Genomic DNA, 21400 nt, shown 5'->3' with positions numbered 1-21400 from the left:
CTGGTGTGTTGCGCTCGCAACTACTGACTTGATAAATAGGGTAATTTTGCCTATTATGCAACATGCAGCAACAATATGAAATTTCACGGCGTAAACAGACCCAAGAATATTTTATGCCGTAATCATTAAAGCAATTTGTGTCAGCATTCGTTGCGAAAGCCTCGCCAGGTGGCTCAGTGTAATGCTTTTGTTTTTAAAGTAAATCACATCTTCATGATCTAATTCACTAGACCTGTTTTTATTGTTGACATTTTGATATATTTCATTGTATTCCTCGTAACTCACTTGCACGTGTGTGCGTACATGACTTGTACACACTATATATACACACACAAACACACACACACACACACACACACACACACACACACACACACACACACACACACACACACACACACACACACACACACACACACACACACACACATATTATGTGAAAAGTAAGAAATTATTTGATCTTTGTTTTACTTTGAACAATAATGGAGCTATACCTGACCCAAACAAAATAAACTATTCTGTTTTTAATGGGCTCATGAAGGAACAGTGTAACAGGGCTCAATTACATTAAGCTCATAAAGTTCATAAAGCCTGCATTTTGCAATACAGAACTGTGTCTCATGTCTGTGGCAATAAATGTACCAAACACAGTGGTGATTTATTTTGCCCTGTTGGAATCAGGCGGACATGGCTGGCTAAATGCTGCAGGGAAGGTTTGTAGTGTGTGTGTCGCTCCTTGTTTTACACACTGTGGTGAACTCGACTGACGTAAGCTACTCTCGTGTAGCAGATGCATGCGACATACCGTTGTCTTTTTTATCTACCACTATCTTGCCATCTCCCTCATAACTCACAGGGAACACAAGACCTGCTGATGTTCTGTTTCTGGTCTCTCCATGACATTAGTGTACCATGACTCTCAGCGTGACTGTAGTAGCGTTTATTTCTGGGGGTGCGCTGGGAGGGGCAGACAGCATGCTGCCTGACATAGTTTTGACTGCCTTGATGACCACAGAGCGCATTGTTTGAAGTTGATCAAAAAGAGCGCATTGTTCGGTTCGTAATGCATGCCTAACCGAAAGCCTCGCATTGACCGGTTCAATGCGAATATGTGCATCGCTACACCCCTAATATCTGTGTGTGTGTGTGTGTGTGTGTGTGTGTGTGTGTGTGTGTGTGTGTGTGTGTGTGTGTGTGTGTGTGTGTGTGTGTGTGTGTGTGTGTGTGTGCGTGCGTGCGTGCGTGCGTGCGTGCGTGCGTGCGTGCGTGCATATATGTATACATATGTCAATTTCCTCCCATGTATACTGTGGTCCCTGTCACTGCATCCCCCACACTGTTGGCCTGGAGCGACGTAGACAGTCACATGCCTCCTCCAATACACTCTGGTAGTTTCAACACACATGGAAGTTCACGTTATGTTCCCCGGCTCCCTTATCCAGTGAACAGGCGCGCCGGCCAACCAGTAAGAGTCGCTATAGTGCAGGGACAAGAACACAATCCCCTACTGGCTTCCTGCCCGGGAACACTGACAATTGTGTTCAATAGAGCGCCTTGCCGACGTCCTGAAGTGACCTCCAGGTGGCTTGTTTTATCTCCACGCCACATGGAGGCCCCTATCATTTATTTATTATTTATAGCAGTGGTTCTCAAAGTGGGGTCTGGGGGACCCCCAGGGGTCCTCGAGAGTTCCAGGGCGTCCTCAGCTAAATCGTTGATAATTAGGAACTAAATGAACCTTTACAGATCTGTAACTCTGAGAGTGTACGAACGGAACCCCGCCTTCAGAGTTATGGGGGTCCGTAGCCTAATCATGCACACCAAACTGCGGGTCCTTGAAATGAAAAGGTTTGAGAACCCTTGATTTATCACACTTATTATCTACTATATGAAGTTGTTAGGGTGTCTGTGGAGGGCGGGCAGCGGTTAACATAGCTGACGTGTAGCAAAGCAACACGTCAGCGCAATAATCCTGGCATTAACTTGCAAGCTGATATTCTGCTTGTTACTTATAGTATATATATATATCCACCCATTCAGTCACGTACATGACTTACAGTATGTACTGGTCTGTAGCCTATTAGTTTACATAGCAGGCAACAAAGGCAATGGTGTAAATTCAGCTTTTCTAATGACCATCCATTGTGTTTCTCCACTAAGGTTATCCTAACATTGTGGCAACATATGGAAGAGGATACACTGGATTTGCCCCAAGCTACAGCTACCAGTTCCCCGGTGAGTCAAATAACTGTCTTTAAATGTCTGACCACTTCTGTTACAGACTTTAATGCACTCACTTTCACTCACACTTACTCTCACAAATACCAGTTTTATACGCTCATTTAAATGAACACTCTGGCTATTGCTGCGCAGTCACACGATAACCACAGATTTATGTGTGTTACATGTGTATTTAAAACAGCTGTAGAAAGCTGGCATGCGGTGGAATAAATAGCTTAGTCCTTTTTAGACCACATTTGAACAGCATGACCAAATGTCTAGAATGGAGGGAGGATTTCCAGGTCCTCGGTCTGCGTTCGCCCAATGTATGCAAATCCACCTGTGAGGGAGCCAACAAATAAGCTGCACTTTGTGTCTGGAGATTTGAATTCCTTTCCCAGGACAGTGTCTTTCATACAAGGGCAAGTGACTGAAAGCTGTTGTTGCGCATGATGAAAGCATTGATTCACAGTTCTGGGTGCTTGTGTGATAGTGCAGTGTGAAGGTGAGCAGGTTTACATGTCTGCAGTATGGGCCTTAGGGCTGTGCTTTGTTGAAGCACTGTGCTGAGATGTGCCAGATCTATCAGTCAGTCCCACTGCTCAGGGATGACAACCCACGGATCACGCTCATGTTACTTTTATAGACGTTTGTCAGATGACTTCACGAGTAGCCCACAAGACTTTGATTTCAGCACTAAAAAGTTTGTCCAACTACAAGAAAAAGTGAGAAAAGTATTTGGAAAGGGAAAACATGACCGCTACACACACACACACACACACACACACACACACACACACACACACACACACACACACACACACACACACACACACACACACACACACACACTGAACAAACATGGATTTTTAAAAATGTTTATGACAAATTAAAGGCACATCACCTTCCCCGTGGTGTAGCACACAATGCAGTGTGTGCTAAACTCAGTTTAGAGAGTGTGATAAAGCTGTATGATTAAAATAGTCTCCTCTGGGCTCGCTCAACTCCTGACAGGGTAATTGGAATTTTTAATGTATGAATCAAACTCCCTCTTCAAATGAAATAACCTTCGGCCAAGTATTGATTAGTGGCAGTTCTTGGCTGAGATGTGGAGGGCAGTCTCCATTAAGATCAAAGGCTTTCTCCCCATTGTACACCAGTAGTCTGAAATAGTTAATTAAAAGCTCTCATAAATAACTGGAAGGGATCGAGTGAGGAGTGAGGTGGCGATTACAAAAATTGGGGGATGTGGGGGAAACTGTTTGGACCAAGAGCTGGCTGCAGAAAAAGTTACCAAGTGGCCAACTCTAGTACTGCAGGCTGGGGCCCAAAAATGTTTTTTGCCCCATAAACACCCAAAGGAAAGCACAGCTCTCTAATACTGTTATGAAGATACCTGTAAGTCTGCACAATGTGCAAAAAATACTTTTTATATTATAACATTTTAAATCATGGAGACTTCTTTATTAGGTCTCTCAGAACTCATTGTATGTGTGTCACATAGCTACATATTTATTTCCAATGACTTGGTGAACTTGGCCACACCCCGTTGCCTCCCAGGCAATTTCCATTGGATAGTGCATCATTGGATAGCACCACCCTCAGCCCGCCCATCCGTCGTAGGCCCGCGCAACACAAAAGGGAGACAAATAGACGACAGAAGAGGAGACAATTGAACCGCTGAATCGGAGTCCGGAGCTGTTTCACTCATGATACAATTTCTCTTAGAAGAGATACATGCGCCAGTAAGGTAATCCCTTACAAGCAAAAGACCCTATACACCAGAGAGTACAAAAATGGTTTCTGATGATGACACAGCCCTTTGATTACAACCCCAGTCATACAGTCTTAAGTAATACACAAAATAATTCCGATTTTGTCATATCCTAGGCTGCTTATTTGTATTGTGATCTACATTAAAACATAATGCTCTGAAATGATGCGTGCTCTGAAATTATGCTGTAAAGAGACGAGACTAATGTAATCATTTGGAGTGAAGTACAATAGCTTCATGATATAACACTATAAAATAACTCAATTTGATAAATAGCTTCTTACCTGATTGTCTCAATTAATTCTGTTCTATCGACTTCAGCGTACAGTATCTAGTTTGTCATCCATTTTCAAGTATAGACATTCTTGTACTGTATGTTCTCTAGTTGTATTTACTTGTACATGTAATAATGGTGAAGATTAACTATCAGTCATTTAGATGGGGACCCAACTAAAGGGAGCTACTGGCCCACAGTATGAATAAAAAAAACGACCTTTTTTTCATTGACCAACTTGTTGTGGATTTAGTGACTTTTCCTGTCATATTCTTTATGTCACATACAGTACAGTAGCCTACTATAACGTCCTAAATGTTAAATTTACATTGTCTTCTTTGCCATATTCATTGTGGAGTTGTTTATGTAATTTCTTAAATGCACACCTATTATATACACGTATATCAGCAATACTGGGCTATACAAGTTGTTAAGTTGTTATCGTTGTGATCCAGCGGTTGTCCGCATCAGGAGAGCTCACAGGCAGGGAAGAGAGAAACGGATGCTTGGTGCCCGTCTTTGACAGCTTGTCTGTAAACGATATACATTTTGGGCAAGAAATAGGCTATTTAGTTGCTCAACCTTGATTGATTTCACATGTAAAACCGCTAGTTTAAAATGTTGTTATCAATATGCACTACTTTCAAATTCAGTGCGTGTTTAAACATACTGAGACGGTGACAGCTGTGTGTATCGAACTTGATACAGCAGCCTCATATATGGCCGTACTATGACGGGCCCAAGACCCAGAAGGAGGTGGTCTTCTATCTGCGTATGCGCTGTTTGAGTAAGGTTAATTGAAATGGATGGGCAGCCATACTTTCTTTCAGCCTTTTTTTATTTATAGATCGATGGTTTGGACAGTTGTGTTTGAAAATACCATAGAATAAACTAAACTGACAAATAAATAGAATTTATTTGTCAGTTTAGTTCGATAATCTTGAGGTGTAATAATAGTAACAGTTAATAGAGAGAGAAGGCAGGAAATAAATTATACTAGTTGTCAAATTCAAGCTGTTTCTGGCAAATTGTACATAATTTCACACATTTCCAGTGACTTCCAGTGACTTTTTTTAAATACCCAGAATTGAATCCACAGAACACAATTACAAGCTGTTTTGGCTAGATGTTTGTTAGATAACTCTTTGAGGTTGAAAATTATTAGAATGTCATTGCAAATTATCTGCAAAGTGCAAACATGACAAGCAGTTGCCATGTTCACTCAGTGTTTCCTCCGCTGTGCAGTTGTTGGTTCAAATATATATCCTTTGTTCCTTCCACTTTAAAACCTGAATGTACTGTAGTTGTAGTTATTGCAGTTTCATCATCATTTACATTCTGATTCTGTACTGTTCTTTATTTGCTCCAACAAATGCTCCACAAGATTAATATTACTGGGGGAACTCTGGTAATCACTCACTGCAGTCACTAAGGATTAATGTAATTTGCGATTATTACTACTGTTTTTCAGCAGACTGCCATGTCCGCAGTCAATTTGTATTTATTGCTATTCGAATAACAGTCAGTAATTAGAATTAATTTGTGTGAAACGGCTCTCGATAATCTTGAGGTGTAATAATAGTAACAGTTAATAGAGAGAGAAGGCAGGAAATAAATTATACTAGTTGTCAAATTCAAGCTGTTTCTGGCAAATACATCATTTCACACATTTCCAGTGACTTCCAGTGACTTTTTTTTAAATAGCCAGAATTTAATCCACAGAACACAATCACAAGCTGTTTTGGCTGTTGTAGATGTTTGTTAGATAACTCTTTGAGGTTGAAAATGATTAGAATGTCACTGCAAATTATCTGCAAACATTTTGTGTGTTGTAACTGCACAGATTTAGGTACTGAAGCTAAAATTGCATATGGGTTTCATAATCTGTGGTCATACTAGCAGGCCAGTGGCTGGGAATTTAATTAACCCGTTAAACCTGGGAAAGCATCTTGTGTCATTTTAGATTTTTGCATTGGCTATTCAAAAATATCAGATATACAATCTCATTATTTCTTGGTGACATTGCAGCAATTGTGACACAGTGGACTTACTTCTATACTTCCATCATGTCACGATGCATTAATTGGCAGAAGTGAACACCCAAGCCTTGCATTAGAATTGTATTGCATTGTATTCATTTAAATTATTCATCATTGAAACCAAATGTGTTCATGGTCATGCCAGCATTGTGATCATAATTTTGATTATTATGGATCGTCTGGATGCACACATGGAGAGGGAGGAGAGACAGATGTTGTGAAATCAAATCTTGATCACCGTATATAAAAAATATATATAATAATAATAATTCAAAATGACAGATTAAATCACTGTTACAGTTTTCGTGGGCCTTGATTACCCTTTCAGGCAGTCTGAAAACCTGAATTTTTCAAGTGTTTCATTCATTAGATGGTACAGTATATAGTAGTGTCGCGGAGATGAGAAGGGATGCTCAAATCTTGCCAGCACGTTAAAGATCAAACCGTGTGTGTGAGAGATGCCTGGCTGTTATGTACAGTCTAATGATATTATAATGATGATGGATGGCCTCAGTCAGTATACTGTACCCCCATTAGGGCTGATCCCGAAGCCATTTATTATGGTTCGAACGTTTGGTGGAATTTTTTGAACAAACCCTCGAACCTTGGTTTTGTAATTTTGTAATTTATTTTTGCCATTATGATGACTAGTGTACGGTCGCGGCAGCCGCTCCCTGAATGGACAGTATCCGTTACGTGCCCAATGTATCCAGGGGTAGAGGTAAACTAAACTTACATTATTACATTGGACGTATCAGGTCTGTGATGGAGATGTCCATGTTCCTTAATGATGGTTGAATGATTTTTTTTTTTTTTTTTTTTTTTAAGGTTAAAGTAATATATTCTGATAGTAATCATTGCTACAGAGCGTATGTTCTGTCACAGGGGTCTCTCCAGCTCTTTAGTAAACAGAATAATACATTTTCAGGTAGGTGACACATTTTAAGCCTGAAAATGCATTTTCTGTTTAATAAAGAGCTGGAGAGACATGGGAGACTCCTTTTACTGAACAAACGCTATAGCAATGAGTACTATCAGAATATAGAGCTATTTAACACTATTCAACTTCGAACGTCCCTACCTGTGTAAAAGCCGGGTTTCTATCTAATGCTTTGTGCTCAGATCCGGTCAAGAGCCTGCCTACTGTATCCGATAATTTGCACAACACAGAGTACATGCACGCACACAGACCGTTTCCGTATACTCTGGAGGGCTAGAATGAGTAGTGCAGAATGAGTAGCCATGCCATGCCATGCGTGACTAAGCTATATATTAGGAAATAGTCAATGTTGCCGCCCCTTCTACAGCAAAATTGTCAGTTTCCACTTATTATTTATTTATTCATACATGTATACCTAATTGCATATATAGACATATAGTAGTACACATTATAACGCTACTGAGAGAAGAGAAATGGGTGCAGGTGGTGCGACTCCACAGGTGAACATACCCTGCCTTGTTCCTCCATCCACTTTGATTGTCTGTGTGGTTTTAGGCTCCTACTGAGCCATGCCCGTTTGAAAGCACCATTATGGTTCCATTAGGAGTGCTACTAGGCTGTCATTATGCTCTCAGTGAAAATGTCCCTACGTTATGTTAAGGAAAGAAAGTGGCGTGTGTGTGTGTGTGTGTGTGTGTGTGTGTGTGTGTGTGTGTGTGTGTGTGTGTGTGTGTGTGTGTGTGTGTGTGTGTGTGTGTGTGTGTGTGTGTGTGTGTGTGTGTGTGTGTGTGTGTGTGTGTGTGTGAGACACAGAGAGAGAGAGAGAGAGAGAGAGAGAATGCTCCTAGGCTTAATGACTTTAGGGAAAGTCACTTGAAGGAAAGGATGGAAAAAAGGAGTGATCAGGGAGAGATAACAAACAATGGCCGTGGTTGAGGGTGGGAAGCCAGGTGTTAGGGTTAGGGTCTCTGCAACTGTACTAGCGACTCCTACAGGTTGTTCAGGATGCCTGTTCAGGGGGAAGCTGAGCTGAGAACAAAAGTGTGTGTACCTCTGCATGTGTTATGTTATAGTGGACTTGCCTCCTTAAGACCAACCAGTGGGGGGTCTAAAGCCACAAAGGACTATAATACAAGGGGACTGACAGAATAACTACATAGGGGAGAATGATGGAGGGAAAAAAAACTTGAAAAAGAAAAATGCTAAAACTACTGGGGAGGGGTTTTAATTTCACGGCACATGAAACTACAGTCTATATACACACTACGGATTCCAAGGTTTTAGAACACGTGGACAGTGTTTCATAACTAAATATTCGCTAAAAGATGGTTCTTCACAAGAGGTCACACCCACATACATACACACACACACACACACACACACACACACACACACACACACACACACACACACACACACACACACACACACACACACACACACACAGATGTGTTCAAAATCATTTTCCTCACAATCATTTTGATCGGCCTGTTAGCAGGTTATACCGTTTCCTTCGCAAGAACATTCTCTGGTCACATCGGAGGTGTCAGATCTGTCTGTTGGCAGATAAGAAGGGTAGGCTTCCTCCATATCTTCACATCCATACACCAACAGCACGCTCCATCATATCAACAGCACAGAGGATTATATTTCAAAAGGCTGAAATAAGGAGGGAATTACTTTCTCCTTCTATTTAAATAACACTCGGCTCGGCTCAGCGAGAGTGTTAGCGATTCCACGCCTTTGAGTATTTTTTGAGCTTTAAAACTATAGTGTGGCTTTGGTGGTTAGACAAACAGACAGATGGGGTAGGAGAGTTGGACTGAACAGAGAAGTCAGCTGTTTTAGGAAAGGTTTGAAGGCTGATCGAACCTCCGATGAATTAGAACCCTACATGCTGGTTTGAGCACCGTCACGTTGTACAACAGGCCATAGCGAGTAAGAGTTACAATGTCGATACAGGTCAGAACGGCTGGGGCTCCTGATGCCACGCTGACTCAGTTATTATTTTAAACGGTCAAGGCCCTTCATTAGCTCAGTGAGCCTGTGGCTGACAGGGTCCTCCATTTCTTAAATTAGGGCCTGACAGTGACGAGGAGTATCATGATTGCATAAACATGCTCAAAAGTGCATTCATTCACGAATGCAATGTGCACACACATACACAATAAATGAGTACTGACAGAAGGAACATTTTTATTGCACTCTCTCTCTCTCTCTCTCTCTCACACACACACACTCTCTCTCTCTCTCTCTCTCTCTCTCTCTCTCTCTCTCTCTCTCTCTCTCTCTCTCTCTCTCTCTCTCTCTCTCTCTCTCTCACACACACTCTCACACTCTCTCTCTTTTTACATATACACCACATCACTCACATGCACACACAAAGCTTGTAAGGCCATATGTTCTCACTAACAGAAGTGAGTGCTCTGCTCTGATGTCGGCAGGCGGAACTGTACGCATCATGCACTGAGTCATGTGACCTGTTGTCAGAGGAAGTCACTGCAGGCTATTTGACATGGATCAGAGGCACTGGGCTGGATGGAGCCTCCGTGTGAGAAAATAGCACCTCTCACCAGGCTCACTGACTCACTGTCAGTTATTGGTGTGTTGATGGGATCACATCTGAACATGATAGTCATGTGCACAGTATTTGTATGGCACATTGGTAAACTCAATGTGCCTCACAAAAGCACCCTAGAAAGTAGATCTGCACCAGGAGTAATGTCACTTTTCTAAGAAATAATAAAGTACGCACACTGTACATTTTTTATTAATTAATGTTTTATTAATGTTTCGACATGAGGTCTTCTTCAGAATTCTCCATTTTGAAGAAGAAGTTGCATAACTAGGTGGGGCATGCATTCCCAACTTGCATCGTTCCCGACTTGCAACAACCGGTCTACTTCAAACACGGCAAGCGTATTGCCGAGGACTCAAAGGGAGTCATTTACCGAGTGAGAATTCGGTCGGATCAGCGGTTGTCCAGAAGTTCTAGGCAGGGTGAGGCTGAGGATTGGAAGGGCTGATATTTGACTAATTTATTATACTTGTTTTAACGACCATGGAGGACAATGTTATTATGTTCATGACAGAAATTCTATGCACTGACTGCAAACAATACGCACAGCTAATAATGCAACACAGTAAAAGTACACTGACTACTAAAGTTACATGGATAGGCATATCAGAAAATTGTCGGTGGTGGTTAGAAATTGAGTTTTAATCCCACCAGACCAGGAAGAAGTGACTGACTTAGGTGAAATAAGATTCATTCATTTAACCGTGCAATAGCCCCAGAAAGCCTAAATAACAACATAAAGCTACTGTTTCAAAATCAAAGAATACATTTATTAATCAGAGCACTTGAATTCATGAATCCTCCATCAAATTCAGCAGGGAGTGGGACAGAAACAACCGTTTTACATTTCCATCGTTTGGACTGATGAGCATAAACGGACGAGCCAAACATTGAAAGTATTTGTGGCAAATATATATGTACATCAGCAATAATGTTACAGATGGAAAAGATGAATAATAATCATTTGCATAAAAACATTATTAGAGAGTCTATACCCTGGATCTGATCACTACTGTTTTGATGCCACCCACTGTTTTAAAATGTCAGTCATTGCAAGTATCATCCTTTACCCAAGTGCCTCATCACATTCATTCCATTCCTCCCTGCTGTGGTCTTTGCTAATGGCTCTCTTATTATATTCAGACACTTTTCTCCCATAGTGCAGTAATTCTCAACCTTTTTAATTTCAAGGACCCCAGTTTGATATGCATTTAACTACAGATGCCCATTTTTATTCCTCCGGACAGCCGTAGCCACAGGCATTATGTTTTTAGGTTGGCCGTCTGTCCATGAAGAAATATCTTTGCAAATAACATTTGGCACAAAACATCCACTTGGACTCAAAGATGAACTTATTAGAAGTAGGTGTTCAAAGGTGAAATGTCAAGGTCACTGTGACCTCACAAAGCATGCTCATTAAATTACTTCAAAATCTTCATTCCCTTTTCTTTCTTTTTTTTGCTGTATTCTACAGCACTTTAAGCTGCATTTCGATGTATGAAAAGTGCTATATAAATAAAGCTCATTATCATGATCATCACTGTACATACTATATCAATCAATAAACCTTAATGTAATTCTTGGGAAACAGTGATGGTTGAGACCCTCTTTTCCAGTGGTGCCGAGATTACAAGTTTGGAGAAAACACAAAGAAATAACAAAAAATGAAATTACACATAATTTATCAGCATCAGTACAGTTAAAACAAGTACAATTATATGAGTCTGGACAGACATGGATGTAAAACGACTACTGGTTAGAGGAGGCATACAACCCTTATTTTCTGGGACCCCAATCTACACTGTAATATCCAACTCTGCTGTTTAGCTAGGGACCGCCTGGAACCCCCTCAAGGCCCTTTGGGGGTCCCCGGACTCCACGTTGAGAACCAGTGCTTTACCCAAACTCCACTTTGTCTTAATTCCATCCCTCCCTGCTGTGGTCTGTGCTAATGGCTCTCTTATTCCTTTCAAACACCTTTCTCCCCATGTGCAGTGGTTCTCAACTTGTGGGTCGGGACCCCCAGGTCCCGACCCACAAGCCAGAGATTTTTAAATTTATCTTAGATTTTCAAGTAGTCACAGAATTTCCTAGGGTGGTTGCTAATCACTGAGGGTTGCACCGTGTGGTTTCACAAATGTCAACGAGGTCATCGCGACCTTGTTGACATTAATTGTCTGATGTTGAAAATAACAAGGGCCAAAAATTCATAGTAAAAAAAAGTGCTCAGGAGCCAAGACACAGCCTTTTTCAGTAATAAGTTAAACAAGGAGTGAATGGAGCAGCAAATCTTCAGATAATGATATCTTGGGTTCTGATTTTTTTTTTTCCAAATGTTCCATTTTTTTTTTTTATGTTGGGGAAAAAAACACGTCAAACACGTCATTGGCACGTTGCGCCATTGCGGTAAAACACGCGAAACACGTCATTGGCACTCAATGTGCAACAAACCAACATACAGTATAATGTATACTATATATGCTATCTGTACATTTCTAAACTACAAATATATGTGCATTTAGCAATGGCTCGTGTTGCAGAAGTCCATCACCACCACATCTATCCTACCTGATACTTAGAGCTACTGTTGCTAAAATAAAATAAAAATTGCTACCCGCTTCAAGTAGACAGCAATAATATTTTAGGATGGATATGTCTTCAGAAAACGTGGTAATAGTTCAATTCAGAATGGCCATCTGAAAGATGTTTCCCCCTCCTCCACAAGTGTGATTATCAGCATGCACGCTCACTATCTCTCTCTCACACACACGCACGCACGCATGCACACACACACTTATATTTAGGAGGGCAACCTAACTCACACAGTTTCTTATTAAATGTCAAAAAGTATCATTCCACACTCTGCACTACCATCCTTAATGCAGGGATAGGGACATTAAAATGCATACAAAATTAGGCTGTTTACTTGGACTCTAATGAAATGAGGCTAAGGCGGTCCAGTCTAATTAACCCATTCAATCCGGGAACGCATCTGTGTCATTTAAGATTTTAGCTATAACCATTATTTTTTACTTTGGATATTCAAAAATAGCAGATATACAAGCTTCTAGATCTGCTATTTTTGAAAAATCTTGTGCAAATCTTTGAATATGTATTTTTTTAAGTGAACATTTTCTATATCAGTTTTTGGAGAAAGAAAATACTTATGTTTCTATATCAGTGGTTCAATTTGAGTTCAAAATGTTCGCTTTAAAAACATATATATATATATTCAAAGATTTGCACACATTTTCAAGATTTTTCAAAAAAAATGCAGATCTACAAGCTCGTAACGCGGCACTCAGTGCCACGCTATGAGTATCTGCTATTTTTTGATAGCGAAATCTAAAATGACAGACGTGTTCCTGGATTGAATGGGTTAATATGGCTGCTGGCAGACCTCACAACAACCAATTCAACAGGATCTCACAGGAACCCCTCAGTACTCTGCTAATGTCAGACTCTGATGCTACAGTATTGCCCATGCCATGCTGTCTTTTACTCATCATTGACCATATTCACACTTTGGCCATTTTGCTTCTACTTCATACTCTGGGGCAGGTTTGAAATAAATGAGTAAAATGGCTGTGAATATGGTCCATAGAGTGGAGAGTGTCTGATAAGGAGGTTCATGATATGAGTTTCTTACAAACTTTCTATTTCTTTTCTTTTTCTTTACCAAAATATTAGTATTTCATTCATTATTATTTCTCAGACAAAAAAATGAGAAAATACTGTATTGTATGGTTAATGTATACAAATAGGAGCATTTCTTTCTGTACACAAAGTGTGCTGCCTTCATAACTGCTAAGGCCTAATTTATACTCCGCAAAATGCGGCAGTGGTTGGGAATAATCGGAAAGGTTCCCGGTTTGATCCCCGGCTCCCCCCTCGGTTAGTGTGTTGCTCAAGGATCCTTGAGCAACACACTGAACCGGTAACTGAGCAGGTTGGTGGCTTGCATGGCTTTGGTGTATAAATATAGTATAGTATGTGTGTGTGAATGGGTGAATGTAATGCACATTGTAAAGCGCTTTGGAGAAAGGTGCTTTATAAATGCACCATTTACCATTTAACACATGCCAAAAAAGAATGCGTTGAGTGAACAAATGAATTCAAAACTAGGCCATGCACTTGAAAAGTGCATCGGGATTAATTTTTCAATCAAACTATTTGAATTGTCACATATTTGAATCAATAATTAACTGTCTCGGAAATGCATCGTTGCATCCCTATTCCTTCTTTTTACCGGTCTCACTCTTTCTCTTATCCTTATTTGTGCATCTTTTCTTTGTGTCCCTCTTTGCCTTCCTTTCCATGTTTCTACACCCTCTTGTTATTGGTACACCTGGCCTTGTCTGTCATGTGCTGAACTCTAGTTTTACTGCAAGCCAGCTGCTTGCATGAAAAGGCAGATATATTTACATAATATGTGATGGATGGCTGTAGCTGAGTGGGTAGATAGGTCAACTGGTAATCAGAAGGTCCCCCCAGTCCGCCCACTCTGTCAAAGTGTCGGACCCAGACACTTAACCCCTAACTGCTTCCTGGGTGCTGTACTAATAGCGCCCACTTCTCTAAATGGATTAAATGCAGAGGACACATTTCACCTAAGACTTATGTACAAATGTACAGTGATAGATACCCCCAAAAACAACTTAAAACAAAGCAATTCTGAATCTCATTCTACACTGTACACTGTAAGTTCCAATTTCTCCTGCTCACTTCTTTGTGTCATAAATGTTCTCAATTTCACTTTTTTAGTCTGTATCCTATGTGAGTTATCTCTCCTGATTGGATACAATTGGTAGCCCGACTTGAAAATGCATGTTCTGTTTACTTAAGAGCTGGAGAGACAGGGAGATCACTATTACTGAATAATCACTCTATAGCAATGATTGCTATCAGAATATAGAGCTATTTAACACTTATTTTGACAACAATTATTTTAATACATCTGTGTAAATCTGAATCAGAGTAATCTTTTTTAATAAAACATTCATACATCCTTTTCTCTGGATTTTACAGTGCAAGCCTCTGTATGCAGTAATTGAAATGATGGTTCGACCTGTCAAATTGACATAATATGGTCCATGAGACGGATGTACTTTATATTCCGGTGCATGTTAGAAGAACACACGTTGTTCCCTGACTTCATCATAGCACTTCGAAGTGCGTACAAAATGAGTGCAATTACCACCACAAAGCCAAGCCTTTTTGGGTTCGCTCTCTCGCTCCTTCTGCAAATGACTTTCCCTCTTTGAAATCAGAGACCATGAAGTCTCAGTGGCGAAGGATTGACTGCAGAAGTGTAGTTTCATCCCACGCTGAAACCACCTTCCCTTTGGTCCGAACAAAAAGCAGCGCAGTTCAGGTTAATGAGCAGACACAAAAGCGGGGCTCCCACAAACAAAGGAGCAATACACTCACACACACATGCACGCACGCACACACATGCACGTAATGTTGTGGGAGATATGAAGTCGTTAATCTGTGTAGTACAGTGGTTTTCAACCTTTTTCATGCCAAGGACCCCTAAATTGATAGACATTTTGGCCCCCATCTGAAAATGTTTTATGCCAGGGACCCACAACACTTTCAAGAATTTTTGAAAATGTTCAAAAATAGCAGATGTACAAGCTCACAGCGCGTCACAAGCTTGTATATCTGCTATTTTTGAATAGCCAACGTATACAATATGGATAAAGGGGTGAACATGTATTAACACCTTTTGCTGGGGACCCCCTGGAACCCCCTCAATGACCACTGGTGGTTCCCGGACCATTGATTGAGTACCACCGGTGTAGTATATTGCTTGTATTGTTCCATGCTGTTCTTTCTGGTCGCGTCTGGCTGAAGGTGTGAGCAACGGCACTTTGGCCTGAAGGCCTGTCTTGATCCAATCAACCCTTTGATCAAGCTATAATGTAAAAGACCATGTCACACCTATTGTTTGTCATGGGTCCCCACTGGGTCTGGCTTGGAAGAGAGAGGTATGGCCAGGGAGTTTGGCCAGAGACAGCTCATTGTTATGGTCATGGTTACCCGTGGTCCTGCTTGTTGGGTATAAGTGATAAATAACCTTAACCTATTCAATCCGGGAACGCATCTGTGTCATTTTAGATTTTAGCTAGGAGAGATGGGAGAGGATTTGAGAGATGCAGGCCAAGCCTGCTAGACTGAGAGAAGCTGTTGCTTGTTGCTGTTCTGCTGTTAATAAACTTCTAAGATATGCATTCATCTTCCAAATGGACAATATTTTTTCCATAACAGCACGCATGGACGCGCACACACGCACGCACGCACGCACGCACGCACGCACGCACGCACGCACGCACGCACACACACACACACACACACACACACACACACACACACACACACACGTACTGTAGATATGGTCATTTCAACAAGCAATAACAGAGAAGCAGTCTCCTGTAAAAGGCTAAGAGGCAGCATATTGAAGGAAATCCAGCTCTAACCTCAGGTCAACCACACACAGAGCAAAGTTAGTTGAGCTTATTGAACAGAAACAAAACGCTGCGGCCCTTAGTGCTCGTGAAAGGAGAGGGTCATGAGTGCTTGATACTGTAATTGCTGGATGGAGAATTCTAGTGGGCCTACTCTTTGAAGTGAATTTTGTCGGTGGATATTCAAGTTTGAACGCACAGAATCTATGCTACAAGACAGTTTTGATGACGTGGACTGAGAGATGTTTCGCCACACCTCTTAGAACAGTCAACGCAAGTTCTCAGACACAGTCACAGGTTTCATCAGCAAGTGCATTAATGATGTTCCAAAAAAGACACTTTGGATTTACCCCAAACAGAAACCGTGGATTAACAGAGAGGTTTGTGCCGCTCTTCATGCACAGAATGCTTCCTTCACATCCGGGAAAACCAGGCATTACCTGTGCGGTGCTTGAGTACCACCAGGAGGGCCAAGAATGAGTGCACTGCTAAACTAGAGGACCAGTTTGAGAGCGGCGACACGAGGAGCATTTGGCAAGGACTATAAACAATTACAGACTTCAGAGGGACTACCAGATGCGTAGAGAGCCCCACTACCTCCCTCCCTGGCTAGTTGAACGAACAACTCTTTGGCCCGTTTTGAGAATGATAGCTCCAACCGGCCAGAGCCTGCACTACCTGTGGAGGCCAGCTCCTCTAACCATCTTGGAGGCTGACCCTTCCTAAGGGTGAACATCCGTAAAGCCGCCGGCCTTGACAGCATTCCAGGCTGTGTCCTCAGAGCATGTGCAGCCCAGCTGGCAGAAATGTTTGCGGACTTTCCAGTCTGGCGAAGATAATAACATTGTGGCGTATGGTAGAGCACAAAACTTGTTTTAAAACTTTATAGAACAGGCTGTGTGTTTGAAACATACATTTTAAATTGAGGGTTACAGGCACATATCACAGACAATTGTGATCCGTTTAAGTCTATGAAGGTACTTGTGTTGTTCACCAAGCATCGAAACAAACAACAGTCTTCTGTGGGCATCCATGTTGTTCCAACCAAAACCACTGGAATGCTCACGAGTGCTGAGCTGGGAAGTTGACAAGTTCGCAGATGCCTTGGCAGATACCTTCCCCTGCCAGAGACCTTTCATTTAGGGCCAAGTAGTATATTGAATCCTGCCGTGTGATAGATATATTTGATTGAACTGTAAAATAAATATTCAATATGTCTGTCGGAAATATCAAAACCATGCATCTCCTCTCTATCTCATTCCCAAATGGTGATCTGATTTCAGTAAATAGACACTCATTGTTGAATTGTGGAAATAAGTAAGTTGTCCCTCAAGTTGAGTAGGGTCTGATGGCCAAATTATTTTGGGTGGCGAAAAAAAGCAATGGAAAATGTGATGGCAATATTTCCACTTTCCAATGTCTATTGCACATTACTTCACAGATAGAGTAAGGGAGTGATCCTATGCAGAGTAGACACAAAAACCAGTCCATTGGCGTTTTGTTTTCTTTATTGAAGTGCAGTTGACATATAAATGAACAACATACCAGTCATAATTACAGTGTGTTTTTTGTAGCTGTGATTCTCTGTTGCTTCTGTGGTACTGTTTCTGTTGCTCTGTCTCTGTCTGGTAAGAACTGTTTGGCTCCCCACTACCTGTGTCCTTCCTAATTACTGCACCTGTGACCCACCCTATATATACGTATGTGTCACAGTACGATTGGAAAACCAGTCAGATTGAAAAAGGTGCACTCGATCACCGACGGAGGTGACTTGAGCCACGAGAGGCACCACCGAGCGAGCTTAGGCGAGCGAGTCGCCATGCGTCCGAAGTCACCTTCAGTCGACTCACCGTCCGAGTTATGTCCCGATAGGCACAGAATCGTAAATCATCGCCCCCCCTAGTCTCGGTACCTCCGAGACATCATTTATTTCTTTGACAGGCGGGGCCCCGCCCCGCGGCGGGGGAGCGAGGAGGTGAACTCAAAGAAAACAAGCACTCCTTTTTCAATCTGACTGTTTTTTCAATCATACTGTAACATACACTCCTGTGCCATCCATCTAAAGCCTACCACCAATTATCCAATAGTAATACTACAAAATAACAAATAATATGCCACCATCATAAATGGCTCCTACAGAAAGTCACATTATCCATCTTACAGGTGTCTTTGTTTTTGCCTTGATACATGATTTACTGCTCCATCAATACCAGCTGTCCCTTAAAATGTTTTAGTCTACAATTTGAGCTCATCCTATACTTGTACCAGTGTTAATTCTGTCTACTAAAACTATGACGAAATGATGATGACTGAAACTATGACTACATACAGTATATTGACAATTTCGTCAACAAATAAAAAATAGACGAAAATGTTAGGGAGGGACTAGTGGAGAAGACATTCAGTAGAACTAAGTCATTTAATGCTTGGCTGTGTGCAGGTGTCGCACACCGAAAATAGCCGATCTACAAGCTCACAACGTATCGCAGCAGGACGAGTTGTGGCTTGTGAGCTTATAGATCGGCTATTTTCGGCATACAGCTAAGTATAAATCAAGCATTACGACGCCATCCCGACCCGCCAAAATACATTTTAGTCGACTAAATCAACTATAGATTTAGTTGACTAAAATCTTATGATATTTAGTCAACTAAAACACTTTAGATGACTAAAATATGACTAAAACTAAATCAAAATGAACACTGACTAGCACTGAGTGCTAGTCAGTGAGATGACTGAGAGATAGAGATTAGTCTGCATTGATGTTGGTAATGTTGCACTTGACATTAATACAAATTATGCTTGTCAATCAAACTGTTATAGCGATGCAAACATGACATTGACTTTACTGAGGGGGTATGGTGTCAACATTACAATGTGACCTTTCCTGGGACCAGAAACCCAGATTCTGTGAGTTTGAGGGAAAGACATGAACATTGTTAGTTAAATAGAAATTCATCGATTTCGAACCTAAATCCCATTGTTCTGATGTGAGAGGATACAGTAGTGTTGAGAAAAGTGAGTTGGAGTTGGTAGGTTCAAAAGAGAAATGTTTAAAGGTCAGCAAGGTTATTATACTGTAGAGCAGCCTACTGTAGAATCGACTGAGCCACAGTTTTAAACTGGAAGAATAGAGTGCCGGTGAGACTGGAGATCTCTTCTTCTGTTGAAATTCAAGGATCTAGTAGTTATTATTAAATATGAATCACATTCAGAATTTGTGCAGAGAAGACATTATGCAAAGGATTGTCTGTTTTTCCTCTGAGAAAAGATGAAAGGTCTAGCGTGTGCCATAGTGTTTTGAGTGGAAATCTAACCTTTTCTCTTCTGTCTGTTCCTGGCGAAAAGATGAATTCTGTGCTCCAGGGCAGTGGGGAGAGAGAGAGAGAGACAGACAGAGAGAGAGAGAGAGAGAGAGAGAGAGAGAGAGAGAGAGAGAGTGAGAGAGAGAGTGAGAGAGAGCTTACGACAGTTCCCCAGAGTGGTCACCAAGGCCCCCAGGCCTGCACAGCCCATAAACAGCTGCGTCCTTGTCCCCAACCAAGCGCAGCCACTCAAGTGGCAAAGCAGGGGCCCCAATAATTGTGAAGAATTGAAAGCTAAATATTGGCTTTATCTCCTCAGTAATAAAAGGGCCATGAAATTGATTTAATGCTGCAGCGCTTCTCATGGGTGGCTTCATACAGCCTGCACTCAAAACAATGAGCAGCAGCCATCTATTAATTAACCCACCTAATCCTGCAAAGTTAATCTCTCGCCACAATTTTGCCCGCTGCTAACTTCCAAGCCAGTGGGTCTGCTAGGGGTGTTGTGACAATGGCACAGAAGGAAAAGATTCAACACTTAGTACGAAAGGAGAGAGAGAGTTGTGTGAAAGACTGTTTTGCACGGCAACAACGGGAACAGTGTAAGCGGAAAGACAAAGGAGCATGCCAGTCATTAGCGCTGCATCAGAGCTGATCTGTGTTCCTGTGAAAACATTAAGAAGAGGGACGGGGGAGTGATATCAGATGAGCTGGTGAAGGATGCAGCTTCGCGACGAACAGGCGGATAAATAGGGATGACTTTGGTCATCTGCTCATCATCTGTAAAGTCTCTTATCCCCCCATCAATATGCCTCTCCAGGTCCTCGGAGCACTTTGTTTGTTTCGTTTTGTTGTTGTCTTTTGCCCTCCACCTGACAGTCTCAGCACAATGGAAACGTCGCACACACCATTCAGTCCCATGCTCACGCTGTGTCCACAGAGTTGTGAATTACCTACTTCTCACGGGGCTGATTGTGTTTTTCCTCTTTGGCTGCAGCTCATCTGACCTGGCCCTCTCGCCTCTACCCCTCCCTCCCTCCCTCCCTCCCTCCTTCCCTCCCATCAGTCATTGTGTGAACCTTTCCTAGTGGAACAGCGGTATGAGGCTGGCTCAGAAAATAGGTCACACCTTGGTGATCCTCTCACTTCCTTAGCTTTCAAAAATGACTCCCTGCTTCCCTCAGGAGGGTTCTGGACCACTTCTGAATGATCTACAGGGTTACTGTAAAATGCCAAAATAAATGTGTCATCAATTAGAAAGAGGGATGTGGAGGGAATTAACGTTTTATGGCCATTGGCCAACAAAGTGTTCCTTGTGGAGACGAGGAACACTCGTCAACACCAATCAACACCTTTTGATTAGACAAACATGACAGTATGGACTGATTGTTGTGCTGATATTTGTGAAAATAGCAAGGTGCAAATAAATGGAATTTGTACTTTTATACTTTTCAGGGCCTTCTTTAATTTGAACAACAAAACAAAAAAAAATGGAAATCCACGTAATCTCGATCTCTTTATTATACATCCACATTCCACATTTTCTTTGGAAGTTTCAAGAAAACTCATATAACATAAAAGAGAATGCTGATCTACAAGCACACAACGTGTCGCGTTGCGACGCAATGTTGTGTTTTTGAGTTCTGAGCTCTGGCTTCCCAGAACTACCTCCTGAGCGGGGCTCAAATTAGGTTCTGAGAACCTTATCTGAAACCGAGCCGCCGTACAGTATATGGAAACAAACCCAGAACCCATGAAATACGTTACACAGCATAGTACAGTTGGCTTAGTTCTTGTAGT

General features: G+C 41.6%; 1 protein-coding gene across 7 annotated transcripts in view; it reads left to right on the top strand.

Annotated features, from left to right (window-relative positions):
• The window catches only part of LOC311057925 (RNA-binding protein Musashi homolog 2-like), a 266036-nt gene that overhangs the window by 218517 nt on the left and 26119 nt on the right, over positions 1-21400 (top strand). For all 7 annotated transcript variants that reach the window (XM_084075126.1, XM_084075124.1, XM_084075125.1 and 4 more), the window contains one exon: positions 2161-2235. In XM_084075126.1, coding sequence (XP_083931252.1) covers positions 2161-2235 — 75 coding nt within the window. The remainder of the gene's footprint in view (positions 1-2160; positions 2236-21400) is intronic.

The sequence above is a fragment of the Gymnoscopelus microlampas genome, assembly GCF_963454915.1.
Source record: "Gymnoscopelus microlampas genome assembly, chromosome: 12".
Taxonomy (NCBI): domain Eukaryota; kingdom Metazoa; phylum Chordata; class Actinopteri; order Myctophiformes; family Myctophidae; genus Gymnoscopelus; species Gymnoscopelus microlampas.
This window is presented reverse-complemented; position numbering and strand designations above follow the sequence as displayed.